Source organism: Centroberyx affinis, unplaced genomic scaffold, assembly GCF_046629955.1.
Source record: "Centroberyx affinis isolate AG114_WGS23_722 - 3 ecotype Tasmania unplaced genomic scaffold, CSIRO-AGI_Caff_v1 ptg002764l_1, whole genome shotgun sequence".
Taxonomy (NCBI): Eukaryota; Metazoa; Chordata; class Actinopteri; order Beryciformes; family Berycidae; genus Centroberyx; species Centroberyx affinis.
The window spans coordinates 1,229,921-1,254,769 of NW_027280925.1; the positions used below are offsets into that span (position 1 = coordinate 1,229,921).

The window sequence follows — 24,849 nt, forward strand, 5'->3', positions numbered from 1 at the left end:
GTATTCTTAGATTGGACCTGGTGCCCATTAACCGCTCCGTGGGCCTGAAAGCCAAACCCACCAAACCAGTCACTGAGGTCCTGCGTCCTGTGGTTGCCAAATATGGCCTCCACCTCAGCGATCTCGTGGCCAAAATAGTAAGTCGTCCCCGGTGGCTACAATGCCTTAATCTGTTTGAAACTCCTGTGAGTCCAAAGACCAGCCGATACAGTGTGTGACAGTGCCGCAGGGTGGAGTATCATGGTCAGGGGAGGGAAGCGACCGCATCCTTTTCCATCTCTACTCAGTGGTTAGCACTCGCTGACTCAACCCAGCCTCTGATGATGGAGCACCAGGGCTATAATTAAGAATGACGACACTCCTCAAACATGCCGACTCCTCACTCCTCCCCCAAATCCTTGCCAGAAGATTTATTTTGGTCCTGTGGGTTTCCAGGCATTATAACTGTATTATATAGCAGATGCAAAGCTGAAAGCCACTTTATAAATTGACTGTCATGAATTACGAGGCAGATAAACATAATTCTGAAGAAGGGAACCAAAATGTCAACCATTGCTAATAGGCTAAGAGATATTAAATAGCGACGTATGTAGATTTCAGCGTGTTAAATGAAGATGCTAACGTGTTGGCTTCCCAAACGTGTCGTTTTAGAGCGGAGAAAGTGAGTCTTTGGACCTGGGTGCCCCCATATCGAGCTTGGACGGCCTGCGTGTCGTGTTGGAGCGAGCGGACCCAGCCTCGGGGAAAGGTAAGACACACTAAAGCCTACACACACCCACTAAAACTGACATCACATCAACAAAACAGGCACTGCTCTGACCTGCTGACACAATGAAGTTCTCATAAATGCAATGGATTGAAGAAATCGTCTTTCCCACTGGCACCTGTCCTCCACTGTTGCTCTTTCTGCGCAGAACATCAGTTTCCAGGAATTGAACTGCCAGTTGTAAACAGTGTCTCTTCTGTTGTTCCACTTCTACTTCTACCTAATCACATATTAGATTTGGAGGACATGTCGCATACTTACCCCAAATGTCCCCTCCACCACCTCCCTCTTCTCTCTGTCTCTCCTTATGTTTCTTAACTCACAATATTCTCTCTCTCTCTCTCAAATAGACAAGCCCAAGTCTTGCTCCTTGAAAGGCCACCCACCAACCAGGAGTCTTTCTGCAACAGTAAGCACTTCAGACAACGTCTTTATTCTCATATATAAGTCCAAATATGGTGTTTTGTCCTTCTCCACTGCTATGCTGCTTCTGTAACGTTCAGTCTCAATCAGTAATGGCCCAAATAAATCTTTTTATTAACATTCAGCCAATGACATGCTTTTGATTGGTGTGTACTTCCTGTTTGTTGGATCCTTTGCTCTAACACTGCCTGTGGCTCACTCGCTCCCTGACATTTTCCTATGCTTAGACAACAAACTACCGCGCTATACTTACTAAGATCTGACTTGGTCTTTATGCTACTAGCAAGGTCAGTTAAGACATTGAGTTAGCCGGACAACAGATGGACCAGGATCATCTTTGTATGAAGTCTCAGTAAATCGGGACAGTTTGCTCAGTAGGGTGCCTGGCAGCACATGCATGGCCTCATCCCAGTACTCTCCCCTCCCCTCCGACCCTTCCCATCCCTCCCTCCCCCTAACAGAGTGCATTGTTATTGTTGCATCTGCAGGGGGATGAGAGGTCATCAGGAAAGGACTTTTCTGTGAGAGCAAGTGGACCAGACTCAGCGCTCCCAGGGGAAAAGAGAAAACAGAAAAAGATTAATATAGATGAAGCTGAAGGTAAATCCCCCTTTCCTTCCTTCTCTGTCTTTTATAACCTGTGGTGGATTTCTCGGCTTTGCTTTGCCTCAGGACTAACCGTTATCTCTTTGGCAGCTCTAGAAGAGGGTTATTTTCTCTGTCAAATGTGAGGCTGCAGTGCTGCATGCTAAACCCGACTAATCCTCCTCTTCCAGGTACTCACCTGTTTGGGACGTTTCAGTGAGGTAACTCCTTCCATCTGTTTTTCTTCCGCTCCCAGAATTCTTTGAGCTGCTGAGCCGCGCACAGAGCAGCCGAGCCAACGACCAGCGCGGACTCCTGAGCAAAGAAGACCTGGTTCTTCCCGACTTCCTGCGTCTGGGTCCTCCCACCTCCTCCTGCTCCGTCTCTTCTGACCTGGCCTGCTCCACTCCCGACTCCCTAAAACAAGGCCAGGGCATGGGCCGAGAGAATGGCGTCTCCCAGCGCGGGCCCCTCACTTCCAGCCTCCGGTCGGAGAGCCTGGACTCCTCCCTCAGCTCCAGCGCCAACGGACACTCCGGGGCCAGGCGGTGCCTGCTGCCCCCTCCGCGCCACATGCCTTTCGGCACCCATCTGTCCCCGATCCCCCGGCTCTCGGAGTCCCGGCCGGGCCTCCGGACCGTGGAGGAGGACTACCACGGCGACCTGACCCTGGTGGGGGAGGGCGAGATCAGCAGCCCCAACAGCACCCTGCTGCCCCCGTCGCCGGCCCCCCTGCTATCCTTCGAGGGCAGCCTGCCCGAGGCCGACTTCACCCCGCCACCACCCTGCTCCAAATCTCACGACGCAAGTGGAGAGGGACAGTCCAGTTCAGGTATTTCTACAGTGTGATGATACAGTGCTCTGTGTGTTTGTGTGTGTGTGTGTCGTGTGTGCATGTGTGTGCCCCCACTCCAACGGTCTGACCTGACCTCCTCCATGATAACTCCCTCTACACTGACTCTGATGCACTTTATTGACGAATTGAAAATGATTCTTCCTCAGATCACCAATCATATAAACTCATTTTGATTTGTTTTTAATAAACATAGCAAAGCATGTGTTTGATTGATCTTAATTACATTCAGATCAATTGTAAATAGTGATGTGTATATATATTAAGTGAGTAACGTTTACTTGGATGTCATTCGGTTCACACCACAAATTGTTGGGTTGGCCATATGATTGGGATTAGTTTGTTCCAGTTGAACATTGAGAGTGACACTATTTTGTACCTTGAGTGCATGAGAATGTTGATGTAATTGATTTCAGGACTTATCAATAGTAACATATGCATAATGCATATGGATTATTGATCAATATTTGACAGTACTGTAGTCAATAAATGTTGTAATGAACAGTATAATTCAGAACAAATGAGCAAGTATCTGTAGTTTGCTACAGAACTGAAAGGAGTCAGATCAGCAGCTGTGTTTACTGGCATTATGAGTTCATTATGTATAATTATAGTTATAACACATCACAGCAAACCAGACTTTGGAGACCCATGAAATTGTTATTTGTGAAAGCAAATATACTGTAATTGTTCTACCTGCCTATACTAAAAACTCATTACAAATCAAATGCTGTATTCCTCTCCATCCCACCATCTCTAAGTAAATGCAATTCAACAATGTCAGTGACAAAAGGGTATTTTTCTTACATAACTGTAAATCTGTGAGTCATTAAGTGGCGTCCACTCCTGCTGTAGCAATTTAAACAAAAGGTGAAAATCGTTGTGTAGTCATTGGAGGACAAGTGCTCCTTAGTGCTGGTGACATTGTTGAATTGCCTGTCATTCTTTATCTGGGTCATTCACTCCCTCTCTAGATGCCTGTTGTAGATAATCATTGCCAATAAACTCTGTACCTGTGTTTGATTAGATCTAATAAATGTTAGAATTGGAAATCACTCTCGTCTGTCTTTTTACACGTTCGTGAGCTCAATTTCCCCCGCCACTTCTCCGCCTCCGCATGCCTTCTCCCGTACTCCCTTAGCTCTTTCTCATTTTGTCTTCTGGCATCCTTCGCTCATCAACTCCCACTCTTGCGTGTGCTTTTCTATCTGTGCGTTTGGTTTCATGGTGTCGGTGTGTGTTTCTGTTCAGACTTCAGTTTGGTGTGTTTGCACAGTCCTGACTGTGAAACGCTAACTGTCTTTGATGTGTTCTGTGTACCTGCTCGGTGTATGGTTTTTGTGCACAGACGGTGGTGTGTGTCACTGCCTGTTGTGTGCAGCTTTGACTCACCAGTCAGTGTGGCATTGTGGGTCTGTCCAGTCTGGTCTGTCTTATGTTGAATTTGTGCTTTCAAAGCTTGCTGTGATGTGCTGGAGTGTGGGTTCATTCTTTGCGGAGGGCAAGATCATTATCATCCCCTGCAGATGGATTTCATTTTTCCATTTCCCCCCCTACTTGGTTAGTTTTCACTCCTCCACTGTGTGTGTTCCAAGGTAAAGTGTGAAGTGCTGAGACTGAATAGTGTTAGTTGTGGTATGTTCTAGCAAAACAAAGCGGGCATTCATCAGAATCATAAAACACAGACACGGTCTTGATGTTATCACAAATTTACCAATTTTGGCCAAAAGCTTTCTCTGCAGCCTCACTGGTGTTCAAATGTCCAATTAGAGACAACAACATGTTTTGATGCTCAACTTGAAAGGAAATCCCAAGGAAGCCTTCTTTGAAGCTCTGTATCGAGCTCTAAAAAAGGGGGAAATAATCAAAAAGACAGCTCAATATGTTTTCCAACAACTGTGCTACAAAGCTTGTTCACCTGACGAGCGCAGAGGTATCCTGCACTTCAAAGCGCTCAACCAAGGGTGGACAAAACATGTTCGAGTCTGACCTTTTTCCTCGACGGCTGTGTTAATAGATAGGCCACATGTAAGGTGATATGTACACAAGATGATGAGGAAGAAGCGAAGCCTTGCTGCTTCTCTACAGACTCGCTCCTCTTTTCTGGTTGCTAAGTGCATCAGCCTGATTCTTCCCACCACCGGGCACCATGGTAACCTTATCCACAAGTTGACTGAGCTACAGATAGAAACTGTCACCATTGTTTTTAATCTATCTACCTGTCTCTCCCTCTTTCTACCCCCTCTCTCTAAAATAGAAACATGGCTATGACTCAAAATGTACCCTTATTTTCTATATTGCTTGCCACCTTGCTGTGACTGTATGCAAACATGCAGATCTGCAAACATGGAGATGCAGCAAGTGAACACACTCCCACTCCCCACTTCTCAAAGACATTACTAAGTATATTTGACCCTTGGGTCGACAGTTACACACACAGGCACAATCAAATGTGTGTGTGCCTGAGAGATGAGCACCCATTGAATAAGGACAAGTCCAATCACTACAAACAAGCAGTTAAATATGCAGCGTTTTCGATGGCATTCCTGTGATTTCAAACTCTCAATCTACTTGACTCGGTCACTGCAGAAACTCCACTCATCAGTCTCCAGTTGGTGTGAGTATTATTGTCAGACTGACGCCCTCTGCTGTTCCAGAGGAATTCAAGGAACTGCACTCGGGATGGAACATTAAATCAACTCATCTCAATACTAGTTTGAAGACGTATTATTGTCACGATACCAGAAATTCAATTAAAATATGATGGAACAGGTTCAAGCTAGGCTGCTTGTTTCTTCTTTATATGAGGCATAAAATTAATGAGGAAAGATATTTTGAGACTGCTATTGTTTCCTATGATCCTTTATTCCTCTGCTAAGGAATCAAACCACACAAGTTCATGGGGGAAGCTGAGAGTGATACATGTATCGATAACACAGATTCATTCAATTCATGGTATGATTTCACTTGCACTGAAAACAAATCTACTCTAATATTAATATTCCTAAAAGCCTAAAATCTTGAAGCATTTGGTAATCCTCTAAGACTAGTACTTCTGGTTTTCTATCCTACCAGGTAGTTCATTGTGTTCACCTGGCATCCCAGGTGCAAATCAGTCCCTGATTGGTTGGCTAGAGTGAAAACCAGCAGGACTCTGGATCCCAAGGACCAGGACTGAAAATCACTGCTCTAAGATGCAATGATAATTTCTTGCTGTAATCATCACTGTAATACTTTCTCCCTGTAGTGACAAGTGTTGCGTAGGTTTGGCTGGTAGTGATTGAGATGTCCACTAGGGGGCGATATCACACAGCCTAAGTCTATTCACTCACATGATGCTGATTAATCTAAACACATGGGGCATTTAGGATGAGTCAACAATAAAGCTGTCCCTCTCATAAACAAGAACTGATTGCACTATTAAATGATTTTGTAGTATTTTTGTAGTAAACATCACATAACACTAGCAATGATAAATCCAGCGAGTTCATGCTGAGAAAGTGGTTCTTTTTTCCTTTCAGAATCCATGATCAATCACAGAAGTTAGTTGCCTGAGTTTCTGCTCAGAGGAAAACTTTAGCCCATGTGGGGAAAGATTAAAGGATCCCTGGAAGTAAATGGGACATCTGCCCTATTGCCGTCTCTGAAAAGTGCTCTGCAAACGACTCGGGCCGTGTTTCGGCAGGGCGCACCTGAGAGACCATATGGCTCAGCTTTCCTTCAGGCTCCTTTCACCGTCTTCTTCCTCGAGTCTCTGTGACAAATCCGAAAGCTGGCAGCGGCTGACCCTGGGCCAGCCTTATCATCCATCTGGCGGTCAGGGAGGGCCTCGACGCAGATCTTTGGCAGCCGGCCCTCGGTGAAAGCTGCTGCTGGGCAAGTTCCAGTCTGACTACTCTGTCTCAGCTCCCTGCTGCCGCCGTGGCCGCGGACAAGACTCTCCACAGGAGGCATGCCCGTGTTAATGTGCCAAGACATCATTTAACACGTCACAGCAAGTCAGCAAGCTGCAACACGGAAATATGCATGAGAAGGCCGTTATGTGAAAACACAATCAGGCAAGCTCAAGTCAAGCTCTGTATCAGTGGTTCTCAATCCAGAGTCCTGCTGGTTTTCCATTTTACCTGGTAGTTAATTACATTCACCTGGTCTCATTCAGCCCCTGATTACACCAGGTGAATGTAATTAACTAAAAAGTACAGAAGAAAACCAGCAGGACTCTGGCTCCTAAGGACCAGAAGTATGCTGTGTTTGTCATTTCTATTTCAACAAGGTTCCCACAGGCCTTGAAAAAATAAAACTTTGAATTGAAAGTTTATGAAAAGAAATGGATGGCCTTGAAAGTACCTAAAATAAACCCAAATTCCTCAGTATGCCTCAGCTCTCTCGACCTCTCTGTCCTTGCATCGACACATCACATCCTGAGGAAAACCCTGTGATGGAGATTAGAAGAGTTCTGGTCCAAAATGAGATATCCACCATTAAAAAAAAAAATACAACACCCCCTCTTCCAGATTAACTGTTGGCATGAAAGTTAAGCACATTATGGGTTAGTGTTGAAGTTAGGAGTCATCTTAAGGCAGCTGCTTATAAATAGTTGATGTTTTTCAAATATTTCCTGATGAATTTTGGGAATTTGGGAATGACACCCATCATTTGCTTTGATATAGTAGAAGTGTTCAGTTTTAAAATGAATGATTTCACCATGATTTCTTGACTTGACCTGATCATGACTCAAAAAATGACGCCTCGGTGATTTCTAATTTTGCTCAATGTCTTGTCTTACCTCAAAACATTTCCCAAAATCAGACTTACCCCAATGTCAGACTGAATTTCACCACACAAGATCTTGAAAGTCATTGAAAACTCTTTTAAATTGATGTCCAGGTGATGGATGGAAACCCGCCTCAAGTAAAGCTTGGTCACTGAAGTTGAACTCGTTTACATTTTTCAAGGCCGTCGTTCTGCTGAGGGTCTGTGTGAGATCAGCTGCGGGAACTCCCAGGCTGTGTTTACATCCGCCCTGAACAGCAATGAATCACGGCCAGCGCGGTTCGGAGGCTCTGTGCGTTGGAGTGCTGCGGCTTGAGTCACTCCGGGCCGCTACTGTGTTTAGAGTCCGGGGGGCCGCGGGGTTCAGAAGAGAAGTGGACCGTTTATCACTCATCATAACTGTAATGCCAGCGTCCCAGAAACTCTGGCTTTAGCCCCTTGCACAAACAGGGGGACTGTGGGAGTCCAAGTGGCCAACAGACCTTCTCTAAATGTGATGCTTATTATTTTATTATCTCGTTGCAGGGCCTGATGTTTAGGTCATACTGCTTTTTTTCTGTTTGAATTGAAATATTCTGCAGTGACATAACCATGGTGACAACAAATCCTTTCCCATAATTCGTCAAGGCATTTCATCAAGTTTGTGTGGAAGCAGTTATATCATCAAGCCTGCCTCCACAACAACAGATTACACAAATATATTAAACTGATGTGTTCTTTCAAGCAATGCGGACAACATGAGATGCATGTGCAGCCGTGTGACGGTTGACGACATTTCCATTTCTGAGATCATTTGAACTGTAATAAAGACATCTTGTGCTTCTGGCCATCATGTGCTATAATGGAAATTCAATGCTCTGTCACACATGGGCCCACACGAGTTAAAGATACATATAGAGGAAGCCATTGAATATGAATAAGATTGGATTTTTCTTGTATCTGTGTTCACTGTTCAGTCACTGTTAACTAGAAAAGATATATTCATCAAGCCCAAGTAAACTGATTGTGGTTTGCTTGTGATTTGGTTCTTTATCTACTTCAAACTTTTGGTGTTTTGGTATTTACAGACATCTCGGACCCCTAGAACACATCGTCTCATTCTTAAATTCCCCCTGTCTTTCCTCTCTCCCATGCACAGACGGAAGAACAGACACATCAAGCCCCAACGCCAAATCCCCCTCTGTCGGAGCCGACCCGTCCCAGACCGGTCCGGAGGTGATGGACGTGGAGGGAGTCCATCTAGAGGAGGGGATGCCGGGCCCGTCCCAGGGAGAGGACTCCGAGCTCAGCCTGAGCTTCCAGGGCTACGTGGCCGAGCTGCGGCAGTGCCAGAGCAAGATGAGGAGCGCCCAGGTGCCCCACAACGTCCGCAACCCGCCGGAGGGCAAGGACGCCAAGACGGACCTTTACAAGGCAACGATTGTCTGAAGGGAAACCCCACCACTCCTGCACTTTTTAAGCCCTGAGGCACTGTCTTTCGAAAGAGGATTAGACAAACAGATGGACTGCCTGTACAAAGCTGTCGATTTCCACTCCAAAAAAATCAATTTTATGGTGATAGATGTTGTATATTTTGTTGAGAATTCTGCCGTCCTCTTGTTAGGTTTTAGTTCTGGTTGTAATTTTGGGACACTGATCTGTTTTGTTATGGTATAGTTTAATTATTACGCACAGAGCTATGAAGACTCAAGACGTTTGCCCTGTACAATGAGTTCCCATCATGAGCCATGTTGTATTGAGGACAACCGTGAAGGAAAGCCATGAAATTCATGTTTGTTGGAGCAGATGCTGGGGCAGGACTCTGTTTGTAGGATCATAAGGGAAGCAAATCACAATTTTCTTGGGTATTTCACTATATTTCTTCGTTATATCTTCCTCCTATGTTTTACAGTGAATACATGATGGTACTTTCATTGCCTGTAATTTCTGCTTCTGTGGTTTTCAGTGGCATTTTACTTGGTTGTTCAAATGTCAAATGATTAAAAAGCATTGATGGCTGTAATTCCAATGAATTTATCCTCTTTTTCCTTAGTTAGCCTATTTATTTGCAATGTGTCCAATGTGTATGAATAATTTCTAATAGCAGGGAAATCCTTGCCATGCCACCCCCACCACCTTGTAAAAAAAACCTTGAAATACCTATCTGTTGTACTTTATGACCTAATGTCTTACGTAAGACAGACTGAATTCCTGACTGAATTCTCCCACTTAGCATATTTGGCCAGCTAAATGTGTTTGCCAAGTTAGTTGGAATCGTCAATAATTAACGGTATAGTTATCATAGTTGAACAATTTCCTCTTCAGAGACTGACTAAATTCACCTGGGGCTACTTCACCCATGGAAAAGTGCTCTTTAGTCGTCCAGCCTCCTCTTTGTATTTCTTAGCACAGCATCTGGAGAGAGATTACTGCAGCTGGTGAAAATGAGGGGGTAGATTATGGGACTGAGGACCTTTTCTTGACACAGCATGTCACTTCTGGAATGCTGACAACACAGGGTGCATGGTGGCCAGTATTGGGTTTCTCATTTCAAAAGTAATGCCATTATGTATTTCTCCCTGGAAGTACTATTTCATGCCACTACTTGTTATATATCCCAAAAATTGGCAGTTGTAGGCCTCTCTTCAAAAATTCTGATAATTTAATAACATACCTGTAGTGTTTATGTCTAATGTTCTCGTAATTTTAGCAAATATGAAAAAAAAGTAGTTAGAGTGCTTCCACCCTGAGAAAGTACACTTCTCATCTAGTATGAGACACATTGGGACTCTTATTTTGAAGGGAGAGCACGTGCTCTTGTGCTCTTGGGGTGTGAGTGTGGGAGTGGGCGACAACTAATTATGGATAACTGAACTGAACTTAACAGGGTCTGATAACAAATACAAGGGCTTATATTGGTTGCTTAACTGTAATAGTGTCACAGAATTTGACATGGGTAAATTCATTACACTACTTTGTGTTACTTTTCAGTTGAGTTAAGCCCTCAAAATTTCTGGTTGCGACCTTTAATTCTTATCATAAAAGATCTGGCTAATTCATTTTCCTCTCTTAAAAGTAACCAAATAGTGCAGTTTTCTAATGGGTTTGGGGAAAATTTAGAGTAGTTCCACCCTGAGAAAGTATACTTTTCTGCCATATCTCATCTAAGCTAGTGTGAGAACGTTAGGACATTTATTTTGAAGGAGGGGCAGCTAGCTAAGCTTAGTGAAGGGCGACTATTTGGATAACTGACCTTCAATCTGAATTTATATTATATATTTATATTATTTAACTAAAACACAACGCCTTATATTTTGGTTGGTAACTGTAATAGTATCACTGAATTTGACATAATTCGTTACACTAGTAGTTACATTACTTTTCCGTTATGCCCTGGTAAAAAAAAAAAAAAGAAAAAGAAAAACGCTGGTTATAACCTCTCCTCTTCAAATATCGGGACAACTCCTCTCCTGTATGCTCAAGTAACCAGATAGTGTGGATGTCTGGGTGAGTAATGTTTTTGTTACCATTTTTCTTGATAAAACCAAAGTAGTTAGAACTGCTTCCACCCTAAGAAAGTAAACCTTTCTGCCATTTCTCAAGTTAGCTTAGAGTGGACGACTACCTGCTAGCTATGCTAATTTTGACATTTACAGGGCGTGATAACAAACACAGCACCTTATATTTTGACTGGTAAAGTAACCATGGGCGGTCTTACCATTAGGCAAAGGTAGGCGACTGCCTTGGGCCCCAGCAGCCAGAGGGCCCCCAAAAAAGACAAGAATAGAACTAATGTAAACTTATTTTTAATCAATATAAAATAAATGTACTTTTTGTTACAATAAATTATTTTGATCTTCAGTCATGGTCACCCACCCTAATCAGTCAGGCTATAGTGGGTTATTCCACTTCTAGTGCGATTTTGCTACTTGTCTACTATTTTGTTACTATTTCGGTACTTAAGCAAATTTTTCTTGCCACTGCATCAGGAGCTGACAGAGAAGTAACACCCAAAACAAAAAAGCAAGCTACACAAATGGGGCAGAAAAACAATAAAAAAGTGCTCATGCATGCATAGTTTTCTCAGCCCCAACTTGATGGCAATATGTAGAAAGGATGGATTAAAAAAGGGAGAGAGTTGGGATTCAGGGGGGCCCAAGCTTGCCTTTGCCTAGGGCCCCCAAATCACTAAGTCCGCCCCTGAAAGTAACTGTCATAGTATCGCTGAATTTGACATAAGCTAATTCGTTACTGGGGAAAGTAATGTGACACGTGAGTAACGCTACACGGTGACCAAGCCTGGAAAGGAGGGATCCTGCCCCCATCAACCGACCATCACCTCCCTCATCTGGAAAGTTTCCTCTCCTCTCTCTCGGTAACTTGCATGTTAAATCGTGGGCGTCTGCAGAGCCTGTGGAGGGACAGCAGCCGGGATATAGGATGTCTTAGGATAGACAAGTCTAATGACGCAGCGGGTTTACTCAATACAGCTTGAAATTGTGAGAGACAGGATAATACTTGCAGGGTTTCCCACGTTTCCTATGACCAAAAGCGGGCTGAGGACTCTGAAACTGACAGATATAACGTGACAGCCAGAGGAGACCCTCTGTCCGACTTTAGGAAATGAGCGCTTGTGAGTTTTCTCATGATAACAGGGGCCACTCAAGGCAGACTTTCATCATGGCATACATTGCGTTACTTTTTCTACCTTGTGTTTTCGGTGCACGGACGGTAAGTTTTTAAAACATCTTGCTTTGATCAGTCACCACTGCAATTCTTGGACTGGGTTATGCAGTTTGCGTGTGCCAAAAACAATCTAGTGAACTTTTGCCGAGGACACTGTGGACTAACTTTTCCTTCCTTGATTTCAGCGAATAATACTCCCTGGATATGAAACTGTCGTAAGCACTAAAGATCCAAACAGGGACAGCCGGAAAGGTAGGTTTTTTAATTCACCTACAAAAAAACACCTTAATCCTGTGCTTCATTTAGAGAAAGGGAGAGGGAGGGGGATGCATGAATTGTGAGTCAATTTCAGATACTGTCACATTTCTGTTGTTGATGCAGCACAAAACTGAAGCCTACAGGAGAGTGCTTGTGTTGGTCTGTATCCCTTCTCACAACAGCCATGATGTAGTTGTCTGAAAGAAGGATCTAGTCTTCAGATTTATTGTCCCCTACCTAAGGCCTCCTGTGCAATAGAACATGATCATGTCCAGGATCAGAGCCACAGACACACTCAAAGGATTCTTTGTCTGTGAGGTATGGGGGGAAAAAGAAAACACTCTCCCTCATAACATACCTACCCCCAAACTGTGAACAAATGTTTCTGAGACAGTTACTCATTCCATTGTGTTGAGTTTTGCCCCGTCTGCGTTCAGTAACATACCTGAAAGACAGCAAGAAAGTGACTTCTGGTTTTTTTTGCTCTCTCTGCAGTTCTCACTGCCAATGGCAAAGAATGTAAATTCCCATTTCGTCAGGGTGGAAGGATTCATCATCACTGCATCACCGTCAGATCCTCAAGACCTTGGTGAGTCCTTGTTAGCTGTCCGTCTGCACTGACTGTTTTGGTTACACAAACAAATACTTCCCCTGCACACGTGCGTACATGATCACACAAAGTTACCACACTCATGCGTTAGGCAAACAGACAACTTAACACTTAAGGATAATAAGGGGCTGCCTAGTCATACTGTGGTTTTGTACACACACACACACACAAACCACAAACTTTGCAGAACTGCACTGTACATCACTCTCACACAGACAGAAGTATTACGTCACTGCGTTGCTCCACTGTATGACTTGACCTCAAAATGGGATGACCTCAAATTAACAACCTCACCATTTTCTATTTAACATTGCAGTAATAGGAGTGGTTCCTTGAAGGGACACTAATTCACCATCTAATTGGGATGGCTAGTTGCACCTAATTACAGCTCTCAGTTGCAGGGGATTTATTTTTCTACAGTGTAATGAAGAAACATAATGCAATCTTTAACAAGGTAATGAGGTAATTGACTTTAGTAAATTGTTCATTGCTAAACTGCTTATATGCCTTGTAACCATTTGCTTGTCACAACTAGAATAATGATTATAGCTAATAGTTTATTACACTTATTTTGAAGGCTACATTAGATAAAGTTTATAGAATATAATTTTACAGCGCCATCATAGCCATAGCTTATTTTTTAAATGACATACAGTTTATCTTATGGGTTTATAAACAACTGTCATAGGAAAGCCGTAATGGTGCTTTCTTATTACTTCAGATTGTGACACAGCATCATCATCTTGTTTATATTAGATTCTTATTCTGGAAAAACAACATACCCGCTAAAGTGTTTTCCAGGTTGCAAAGCCAACTGTCAGTCATCGCTGCAGGGGGTGTGTGACGGGAAGGGTGTGTGCCAACAAGTTGGAGCAATATGGATGCAATTACATATGGCCCAACATCTCTGGTCCTCCTACACAGTTATCCAGAGAGTTGCTGCAACACGCCAATATGCTTTGTGTTTGTGCGATATGTGTGTGTGATTTCAGTGTCAGATAACTACCTCAGATGACTTTGCCATAACGTTGATCCATTGCTGAGTGGTGTACAAGTGTTGTGATGTTGCTTAGCGTCGACTGAATGTGTGGATGATTGACAGAATTAGCCATCTGTATCAGTTGGTCATGGTTGAGAGTTTTTTTTTCTCAAAATCAAACTGGCAGCAAACTGTGTAGCGCTCGCGATCACAGAGACAGCAGGGGAAGCTTGTCGCTACTTGCAGGTTCATTTGATTTCATTGTAAAACTGAGTCTGCAGTTTGTCATCCAGGTGACGGGCTGGTGACTGTAATCTACCGCTTGAATGCATAAGTGAATGTTCCTGTTTCCACTGTCACAGGTGCTCTCTCACACATAATTTTGATCGGGACCTGCAGTGGGGCTACTGCGCATCAGAGATAACTCAGCCAGACGGTGAGTTTACCAAACAAGGGAGACACACAAAGATCATTCAGACATGTTGTAGAGATGTGAAATAAAGTAATAATAAGTCATTCTAATTCTGTATTTCCTTGTTGATGTGTTTCAGTTTTTGTCCACACATCTAGAAGAATCATAGATCCGTGTCAGGTGAACCCATGCCGAAATGGTGGCGTCTGCACGCTGGTCCCGCACAGGCGCTCGTTTGAGTGCTCCTGTCCTGAGAGCTTCACCGGGAGGCTGTGTGAGGAGAGTAGGTTGCCTTCTAGGTTAAAATTATTATTTTTTTCAATTTAAAGGTTTATTCTGGTGTTATTTGGGTTTGTGCCAATTGTCTAGGTCGCCCCTGTCCTCTATATTATTCCTGGTTGAATTGGAGATGTCAGGGCTCGTTTTCCTCCATTCAGAAGCCATTTGCTGCCAATCATTCTTCTACAGTGTGAAAAACAAATTCCACAGACTTGAAAATTGCCTGAACTTGATAATCCATCATAGTAAACATGAAGCCTTAATTTGGTTTTCCTGTTTTATTGTTATTTCATTCTGCCCGAGTTCAGTGGTTTCATATCAGCGTGCACATGACATCATGCTCTGCTTGCTGTCAATCACCTGACACCCGCAGGAAGAAGTGGACGTCTCTGCCAGGAAATAATCCCTCAAAACATCGCCTGCTGTCGCCTTACAAACTTTACTGTCACATCCATGTCTTTTTATTTGAGGTGTCTTTGTTAGCAGGGACAGCAGATCATTTTAAGCCAGGTTTGACAGGTTTGAAGTTTGTATTTTAAAATGGACAAAAAATTAGTAAATACAAAATGATGAGGGAAATGTAAACTAGATGTAAATGGGCTCCAAGTCTAAATGATTTTTAAATGACACTGACACTCTTTTAAATGACACTGGCACTCTCCTTTAACAACTTGGCTGCATTCTGTGGAACAGATTTCACCTTTGAAAACAGTTTCAGAGAACCCAAAGCAATCGAACAATCATTTGTGAGTCATCTGCATGTAGGTTTCTGATCTTGGATGGGTTGCCAAAACAAACAAACAAACAAAACAAATAAAAAAAAAATCCATATTTGAAAAAGACCTTGCAAAGCATCTCGCTCTTCAACACCACAAAGTGCAACCCTAAAACGTTGCTCTGTCACACTCCATTGACCTCTTCTCTTCCTCCTCTTCTCACATTTCAACCAATTCCCTTTTATGTGTTGTCTTTTCAGAGAAGTGCTATGAAACCATACACCTGCGTTATTATGACATAGGAGAGTCTTGGGGAAGGATTCACCTCCGTAATGTGGAACAGTGCACATGTGTGGCAGGGGAAATCAAGTGTGAGAGAGTCCGCTACACAAGTAAGACATGCTTTCATCTATTGTTGCTCTGCTCCCACTGTGTCTTGTTATTTTTTTCTTGTCGTCTTTTGTTGGGATGAGAGCGAAACCCGATAAGGTGCTGCCTTTACAATAACTTAAACACAAGGTGCTTTCACAAGCAGTTGAAGTGACTCAACTTTCCCTACGAGTCCTTTTGAAGTATAGACAATGAGCTAAAATTTCAGTGGGGTACTATGTATTTTTTATGGTTTACCAGATTTAATTCACACCTTATACATAACACATCCCCTCCAAAAATGACTACAGATACAGAAAAATGCTCCCTAAGTTTTTCTGTTTCTCAAATTTTCCCATTCTGCCTTTTTGTCACTCATCACACCTTATAGAATGACTAGTATCAGGTCTCCTCCAAACCCTATGACATGTCTTTTTTTCCAGATGTGATCAGGCTTAGGCAGATCACCCCATAAGCAGGGGATATGAAAGGCAGGCCCTACCCTTCCTTTGATCACCTCTCCATAGTTACAAGTGTAACCTTGCCATGGAAGAAAAGAGAGATTATATGACTCACTGTGACTCAGGAATGGCGTTTTGGACACACCCCAATGGGTCCGTAAGGTGCTTTCATCTCAATGGGGGGATGTTCATGGGCATTTAACAGAATCCCTGGCATAAAAAGAGAAAGGCAGTGAGGTGGTTTCACGCTCCCTGGACCGAAACTGTTTGTTGTCGCGGTGTTAGGGGGCTTACCTTACAGTGGTTAAGTAAAGAAACTCCTTCTGTAGCTCAGTACGGCTGAATTTGCTTTTACTGTATGGTTTTCTACTGAATTTGAGCCTTAGTAAGAGCGTGAGAGCGTTTTAGCACTGAGATCATCTTTGCCCCTTGGCTGGTACTGAAACTAAAATTATGTTAATGCTCCGGTCCAAAACCACTTGTGTTGGGAAACAGGGGCCTGTACTCTCTAGCTACAGATAAGGGTGCCACTAGTCTATTTGGTAGATGTTGCAACGTATCTTAAAGGAATACTCTTAACTTTTTGACAAATGAGCTCCACTAAACATACACAGTGTGCTAAAACTAAAAATTGCGAAGCACTGTAAAGACCTTGGACAAACAGGGACGGACTCGTCACACATCGCTAATTTTGCCAAAAAAAAGCCGGTGTATTCGTTTGAAGTAGAGGTTATTGGATATGGTGTCAAGTTGACGTGTTGTGCTTTGATGTGTTCAGTGTGCCGTATGAACCCGTGTGAGAATGAGGGAACGTGCCGACTGATCATAGCCACTGGTGAGGAGGTGTGTAACTGCAGGCCCGGCTACAGCGGACCCTACTGTAGCTTTGGTGAGTAAATCTAGATGGTATCAAACTATTCCCTTTAGTTTTTAAAAATGACTGATTTGCTCTGGCATGCTCAATGCAGTTTTCTATAGTTACATGTCATAAACCAAAGATCACTAGGTTGAACATAGTAGATAGGATACACAGTTGACTAATGGCTATGTCATGAGAGCGATGCTTATTACATACGTAAACATCTACCTATCTGTGTGTGTGTGTGTGTCTGTGCGTGATGACGGCTTGATAAATGCCAGCAGGTGAAGACATGAGCAGCCTCTAAACCTGTACTCACACACCCGTTGTAACTGCCGTCATTAACATACGCTGAAAGGACTTGTTCGGACTGATTCTAACGTGAAAGAAAGGCCAGTGTGATCACATAGCTATCCACCAGCTAACAGAAATTTTATGATGGCATCCATATTGTTTATGTCCCTTGTTTAGTGGGATACTGAGGTGGACACAGTTCAAATGTCTCTGTCTGTGTGTGTGTGTGTGTGTGTGTGCCTGTGCATGTGTGTATGCCCGTGTGTGTCATACGGTGCAGAGCCTGAGACAGAGTGCTATAACAACAGGGGCACAGACTACCGCGGGGTGGTGGGCAGCACGGTGTCCGGTGCCCGCTGCCTGCCGTGGAACTCAGACTTGCTGCATGACGAGCTCCATGTTGGCACGGTGGTCGCCGCCCCCCTCAGGGGCCTGGGGGAACACGCCTACTGCAGGTCTGTGTGTGTGTTGGGACATCCTGCTAACCAGCCGCTACTATAGGTGTCTGGTAGCATCGTGAGAAATTAAAACTATCAGTATAGGAACTAGCATCATGTGGCAAGTTTCTTGTGAGCTGCTATAAGAACAAACTAAATGCTTTAAAATGCCAATCTGGTAACCAAAAAATACAATCTCCGTTCTAAAAGGAACTGATGGATGCTACTTTCAGGCTCAACTGCAAAGCCAGAACTTGTTATGATTTTCGCTTAAAATCCACTTTAAAGCTACAATATGCAACTTTTTGAGTCAGCGAAGGGGTTTGCTAGTCCCGCCCTCCTCCTCCTCAGCTGGTCAAGTTCACGCCCCAACATTTGTCACCATCTTGATGAGCTGTCTACCTTGAAACAGCATCTAGCCTGAGGCTGAGGTAACCCACAGCCGCAAAGCCTCCACAGGCAGTGAAGAAGTAGATGGTGAACGCAGTTAATCTGCAATAATAAAAAAAAACAGTTTCCGATGATTATCTTTGAGCGGTCCAGTCTGTCGCATATTTAGCTTTGCTGTTCTTTTGTTTCTTACTACTTTTCTCCATTGTTGTTGCTATGACTTCCCTGCTCTGTGGCCACTAGCCTCACCTTGATAGCCACAGCCAGCTCACTGCTGGCCACACCCATACGACATGCAAAAGATATACGCCCCCCAAAACGTCCCTAACATCGCTGAAAAGCCGATTTCAAGCAGACGGGGGAATTTAGGCATGAACACAGGCTCATAGGCAGACACAGACTGATCATGTATATCCTATTTCTTGTTATTTTAATGTAAAAAAAGTTGCATATTGCAGTTTTAACGTCACTGAGACCTTACTCCTAACCCAAAACATTATATAGGTGAAAGCAAAAATTGTATGGTTATTGATTTTTGAAGCTATAGGGATTTTTGACTCTGTGGCTTGGGCCAGAAAATTGAAAAAGCAGCTCTCACCTTCTTTGGCCCATTTCCATTTCCATTTTTCAGTATTGCGCAATAAAAAGGGATGAGCCCCGCTAATCCATGCAGTAAGGTGTAGTGAGTTCAGTTGCGTAATGCGTGGCGTTATAAACACTGGTGCCACACCCACACACGATGTCCCACTGTGTTTCTGTGTGTGCAGAAACCCAGATGGAGACAAGATGCCATGGTGCTACACACTAAAATCACGGCGCCATCTCCTGGGAGAACTGTGATGTCCCATCCTGTATGATGCCTGTGTGTGAGTAAAGGGGCGCAGGACTGTTGTAGCCTGTAGGACTGTAGGGTTTTCGTGTGGGTGGGTTAACGATTTCTCAGGACATGTCAGACAAAGTAGGTATCATTGGTTGGTAAATTACTTAATAGCTTCCGTCCCTCGTTCATAATTTAATTGCTATCATCACCGAAAAGATGTATTGATATACTTCAGTAGGCTGCCGTATGGTCAAGATTTTCAAGGCTGCGTTACTTTGCTCTCATCACTTGCTTCTGTATAAATGCTTTGCCATCCCTGTGTGATTAACTCTCTTTGAAGCATTAATTAATTGCCTTGATTGACCTTGAGGTAATTAATAGTTTGTGTCCAATTAACCAAATTATAGAGCTTACAAAAAGCCAGAACAGGTGAAGGTTCTTTTTTCGTATGTATTTTATCGAGGACAGCATATCTATTTGGCTGTCTTCATCATCTTCCTCTAGACTTTCACCTCACATCACCTCATCAGTTTGTGGGTGCCACCAGCAGCTGAATATCATTTGATCTCTTCATTTGAACTCGAAAGGGAGCCTTAATGAAATGACACGAGCTGCAACACTTGTCATCTGATAAAATTATTCAAAACACTCTCAAAACCTCATTAAAAAAACTTAACTTTTAATTAGAAATCCAGTGTTTGTGATAAAGATGAGAGTGGAGAGAATACAGCAATTATCTTCTAAGCTGTGCCGTGTCCTTTACTCTGAAAAGTTGAAATGAAGCAGGTTGGCTAGTTCAGTGGCAGAGCTGCTATGAACGTGGGCTAGATGAGGTAAGGGAAATAAGGAATGACTCATCCTGAATCAACATGTCATGTCAAGTGGAGCCAAATGTTTATGTGTTGAGTGGGACCATTTGGCACAGTTGTCCTGCTGTCATGATGCCATGGGTATGTACAGAATCCACAAGCTTTCCCCATCTGCTGTGGCTTCACATCAGCGGCCCCAGCATATGATTTGCAGTGAGAAGATGCTTGGTTTACAAGGATTTGTAACCCTGTGTCCTACTATTTTCATCCTATAGAATAGCTTTTGTGCTTCTTGCAGGGGAAAATCAGCCAGCGGTAACATCCAAAATGTAGAGGCTGTGACACCTGTTTAGTTTATTTGTACTTTAGCACCAACATTCGTGGTAGTTTTTCCAAGAGTAATTTATAGAATATAGAAGCAATTTCATGTTCATAATGCCACTAAGTTTGAAAAAATGTTGTATTTTACCTTGTTTCCTCATGCAGATTCTTCTCGTAGGATAATGCCCTTTAATGTCCTTCCCGGCATTAAACAAACTACCTTCACCAAGCCAGCCAAAAAGCCTGTGTGTGGGAAGCGGCACAAGAAGAGGATAGCCAGGGGGCGCATCATGGGCGGCAACACCGCTCTACCAGGTGCTCACCCCTGGATGGCAGCCGTTTACATTGGAAAGACTGACTTCTGTGCCGGCACCCTGGTCGCCTCTTGCTGGGTAGTCTCCGCTGCACACTGCTTCTTCCGCAGGTAGCCCACCTCATGGATTCACTTCAGACAAAATAGATGGTTATTAGGGATGGGACGATACGATTCGATACACAATATGGGGTTCGCGATTCGATACAATCACGATACGATGTGATAAGTAAAAATTCAATGACAACAAAGTCTTATGGTGCAAAATTACGTGTATTTCTGAACCACAAATCTTTCTAGCAATGGCATCGGCAATGGCAATTTAAAAATGTCATTACAAAGTGCAAATAATATAATTTCAATGGAGAGCTTGTGAAATTGTGATGGGCAAGCCGTCTCATTTGTGATTACCACAGCAGAATAAAATTGAGCTAATATCACAACTAATTTTTTCTGCCCCACGATATGTATTGTCAGAGTTTTGTATTGCAATACACTGAATTTCGATATATCGTCCCATCCCTCCTAGTGATATTTACATGTTGCTGCTGTAGTGCAAAGATTTTTGGATGTCCTAAAGTGATTTTTTTTTCAATAAAGGCATCCGGAGCTTCTTAAAGAGACATTGTGTGTGCTACATAACATGGGAAGTCATTTACAGCCTGCGTATGAAAGGCAATTCATATCAAGCTCTCATTTTATCAGCAAAATAAAAAATACTTCATCGTATAGCAAACAGAACATTCACATTTCTTAGGGGAGCATTATTTTGTCACATGTCCAAGCTGTTGTCGCTGAACAAGAGGTCACAACTCAACTGGCACATGATCTAAAGACTTTGACCCTTCAGCATCACAGTTTTATGAACGCACTATATTTAGACAAGCATGCAGTTCGAGGAACACCTAAAAACATCTGATCTACACACACGCAAACACACACATTTCCTCCTGAGGTCAAAAAACAGATACCTGCTGCTGTTCAAGTCTGAATGGCTTTCGTTCAGGCATTTAAAGCATTAAATCTGAAGTGAGTAGCACTGGAAGGAAGATCACAATAGAATAAAAGACTTGTACAACAAAAAGTGACAATAACCTCTTCAGAAGATTGCCGTTTGAAAATGTTAAGGACTGTTGTATCTGGAAGGCTTCCTCTTAGATTACTCATATTGTTGAATTGTGTTTTGTGGGATTGGTTGCTTTGTGAAATTATCGAATAACGTTTCAGCAGAGGACAAAAAAATTCAGCACTGTTCCCTTAGATAGTATTCTGAGTGCCAGACTGTGATAGAGAATGGTGTTTTCTTCCTTCAGCCCCTTGAAGTCTCAGATTCGAGTGGTGTTCGGTCAGCAGAATTTCAATGTCACCGGTCCCAACACCAAGACGTTCGGAGTGGAGGATTACATCTTTCCGAAACAATTCTCAGTGTTTAATCCGACGCTACACGACATCGGTAATAATCAGATGCGCACACACACACACACACACACACACACACACACACACAGACACACACACACACACACACAGACACACACACTCATAGCAGTGACTCACATAAACTAGTGTACCCCCTCCACATACAGAAATCCACACAAACCCACACAAGACCCTAGTCTGCGTGCACAGCTGTGCGTCACTGAACAGCTGTGTCCATGTGCTCCCCACATGAACACACAAACACACTCACACAAACACACACACACACACACACACACACACATACACACACACACAGAGAGTCGGGTGTGGCTGTTTCTTAGACCCACGGAGTCTCCAAGTCTAGCACTTGCTTCATTATTTCAACTAGACGTTTTGTTGTTTCTTTGCCTGCATCATAACAATGCTTTTCTATTTTAACTGTGACAGTTCTGATCAAACTGAAGAAGGAGAACGGGCGATGTGTGAGGAGATCCCAGTTCATACGGCCCATCTGCTCCCAGACAAGGGCATGACGTTCCCTGATGACTATTGCTGTACGATTAGCGGCTGGGGACATATGCACGAGAGTAAGTGATGGGGGAATCATCACATCATGTCATTTTAGGGCCATTACAGTGACAGCTAACTGCATTCATATACTGGGTACAGATACAGACATATAGTGCTGCTCTTTGTGAACATAATAGATACCCAACCTATCAAAGTGCTGCAGATCCTTGTGTGACTGCAAAACTGCTAGATAAACGTCTCTGAATGGGAACTGTAACCTTAAATTGCATTGACTGATTTCTTTGTTGATGCATTAAGAATATGCAGAGCATTTCAGAGTGTGTGTGCGCATGCTAGTTTCATTTTGAAAAAGCTTTTGTCTTGAATTTCAATGCACTGAAGTGTTTGAAACGTGTTATTCTCTCCAGTCCTGAGGGTAAACAAGCGGTAAACAAGTTTATACTGTCATGTAATGCTGCTGTGTTCTCTCAGGTGGGACATTTGCTCCATATAATTACAACCTGTGTTTCACAGAGGCAAAGGAGTACTCCAACCTGCAGGAGGCTGGAGTGAGACTGGTTTCCCATGATGCTTGTACAAAACCAGAGGTCTACGGCAACCATGTGACCGCCAACATGATCTGTGCTGGGATCAACCACTGTGTAGATGCATGTCAGGTAAGGATTTACAGAAGAATGCCAAGTCGATGTTTGTGTCCTTGTGGAGAACGTTCTCCCCAAGTTGCCTTGGAGAGAACAACAAACAAGAGAAGCATCTTTACAGTCTGAGATGAGTTCCTGTGTGCTTGCGGTCGAGTGGGATCAATTAAGACACGCAGGTGTTCATTTTCCCAGATGATTCAACCGGCTCTCCTCTACAGACTATAGCGCTGTTTGGACATGATGCATCACTCTCGCAATTAATCTCGGGGCTTCCCATTTGTTTTTGTCAGCCAACTCATCATACAATGTATCATCTGTTGGCAAGTAAACTTCCACGATTTTTACCCGTCCTCATGTTGTTTTGATTTGGACTCGTACTTCGGCTGTTAGATATTCTGTCAAATGCATCATAGTTGGCCCCGGCTTTTACTCTTTTACTCATTATAACATGCCCTCCTCAACTTCCCCTCGGTGCTTGATGATGCATATCACGTACGTCACACAAGTGGGTGCTTGCAGAGCAGCCTTAATTTCATAAATAAGATTAAATTCTCTGGGTATTGATTGTTTACTGACACGCTTGTTCCACCATGTTAGTTTGTGCACAGGAAATTATGAATGATGCCAATGCATTCTGGGCAGCGTACTCACATAACCCGCTCCCTCGGCCCTCAAAGCATCTGTCTCAGAAAGTTCACTTGAGTTATCAGACTAATGAAACGGCACTTCAGATGGCGGCGGGGATTCCCCCAGGGGGAAGTGGACAGGTTAGGATGAGTAATGAAACGGGCCCGAGAGTCTGCAGAGCTATCTGCAGCGTCACACTGCCCACTCATCCCGCCCGCTAAAATATTCAAGCGCCTTCCTCTTAAATTAAATGTCACTGTTAACTATGTTTACCTCTTGCAATGTCATGACACAAATTTTGAGGGTCGAATGCAATTTTAGGTTTGTGATGTATTAGGTTTCAAGTGTGTGACTCAGCTGTTGCTTTCATCTCTGCATTTATGTTTGTGTGTGTGTGTGTGTGTTTCCCCAGGGCGACTCTGGAGGCCCTCTTGCCTGCGCTAAGCATGACGTCAGCTTCCTGTATGGGATCATCAGCTGGGGCGAGGGCTGCGGCCGTACTGGGAAACCTGGTGTCTACACTAAAGTGGTTAACTATATGGACTGGATCAATTCAGTGATCAAACGCAAACCCAAGTCTTCATGAATGCACATTACCTTGAATATATGGGATATTTTAAGTCTGTTTTACTGTAATGACTGTGGAAGTAAGTAGTTTTTTTTACTGTGAAATATTTTGTGTCTGAATAAACTTTTACTGACTTGATAAAACTTTTGAGTGTCTTACATATAGGCTAATGGAAGTGGGCTGTTGTTGGATAGTTTAAGTTCTCAGGATCTTTTTTAGCCTCTGTGTAAAAATATCCCTGAAAAATTAAACATACTGTACTTTGGCCTGTAACCTAAATTAATTATAGCCTGATAAATAAGGCAAGTGAAAAGTAATCCATTTGTAGGCCCATACGAAAAAAAAAAATCACATATACTTAAGAATATGTGTAGAGATATATTTCAAAATATACAAAAATTGTGCAAACATGTCCACAAAATATTGAGTGGCCAAAATTGCAGATATATTTTGCCAACATACAACACAGGGCATAAAATGTATTTCTAGTCGCCAAAATCAAATCCATCTATATATTTTTTGCCCAATTTTTTGAATATGTATCAGTGTTTTGAAATATATCTACACATATTCTGAAGTATATGTGAACATCAAACATTTCTAAACATAAGCGCTGTAGCCTACATTGGAAATGCTTTTTGTGCATTTTTTTGGCCATTTTCTTTTTT

At 43.1% G+C, this 24,849-nt stretch overlaps 2 protein-coding genes across 2 annotated transcripts in view; both read left to right on the top strand.

Annotated features, from left to right (window-relative positions):
* Nucleotides 1–9,346, top strand: part of rgs12a (regulator of G protein signaling 12a) — a 36,247-nt gene extending 26,901 nt beyond the window's left edge. The window contains exons 13-18 of the mRNA XM_071535765.1: nt 11–137; nt 652–748; nt 1,117–1,175; nt 1,678–1,789; nt 2,031–2,606; nt 8,539–9,346. Of these exons, the coding sequence (XP_071391866.1) occupies nt 11–137; nt 652–748; nt 1,117–1,175; nt 1,678–1,789; nt 2,031–2,606; nt 8,539–8,828 (1,261 nt within the window). The 3' untranslated portion in view covers nt 8,829–9,346. The remainder of the gene's footprint in view (nt 1–10; nt 138–651; nt 749–1,116; nt 1,176–1,677; nt 1,790–2,030; nt 2,607–8,538) is intronic.
* Nucleotides 9,347–11,881: 2,535 nt separating this feature from the next.
* LOC139657832 (hepatocyte growth factor activator) lies at nt 11,882–24,290 on the top strand. Its single transcript, XM_071535767.1, is given in 16 exon segments — nt 11,882–12,110; nt 12,251–12,317; nt 12,819–12,912; nt 14,275–14,348; nt 14,464–14,607; nt 15,580–15,711; nt 16,928–17,038; nt 17,583–17,757; nt 18,897–18,945; nt 18,947–18,995; nt 20,245–20,503; nt 21,706–21,845; nt 22,262–22,327; nt 22,330–22,401; nt 22,859–23,001; nt 24,026–24,290. Coding segments are annotated over 16 exon segments (1,857 nt in total). The 5' UTR covers nt 11,882–12,002; the 3' UTR covers nt 24,200–24,290.
* Nucleotides 24,291–24,849: the final 559 nt, after the last annotated feature.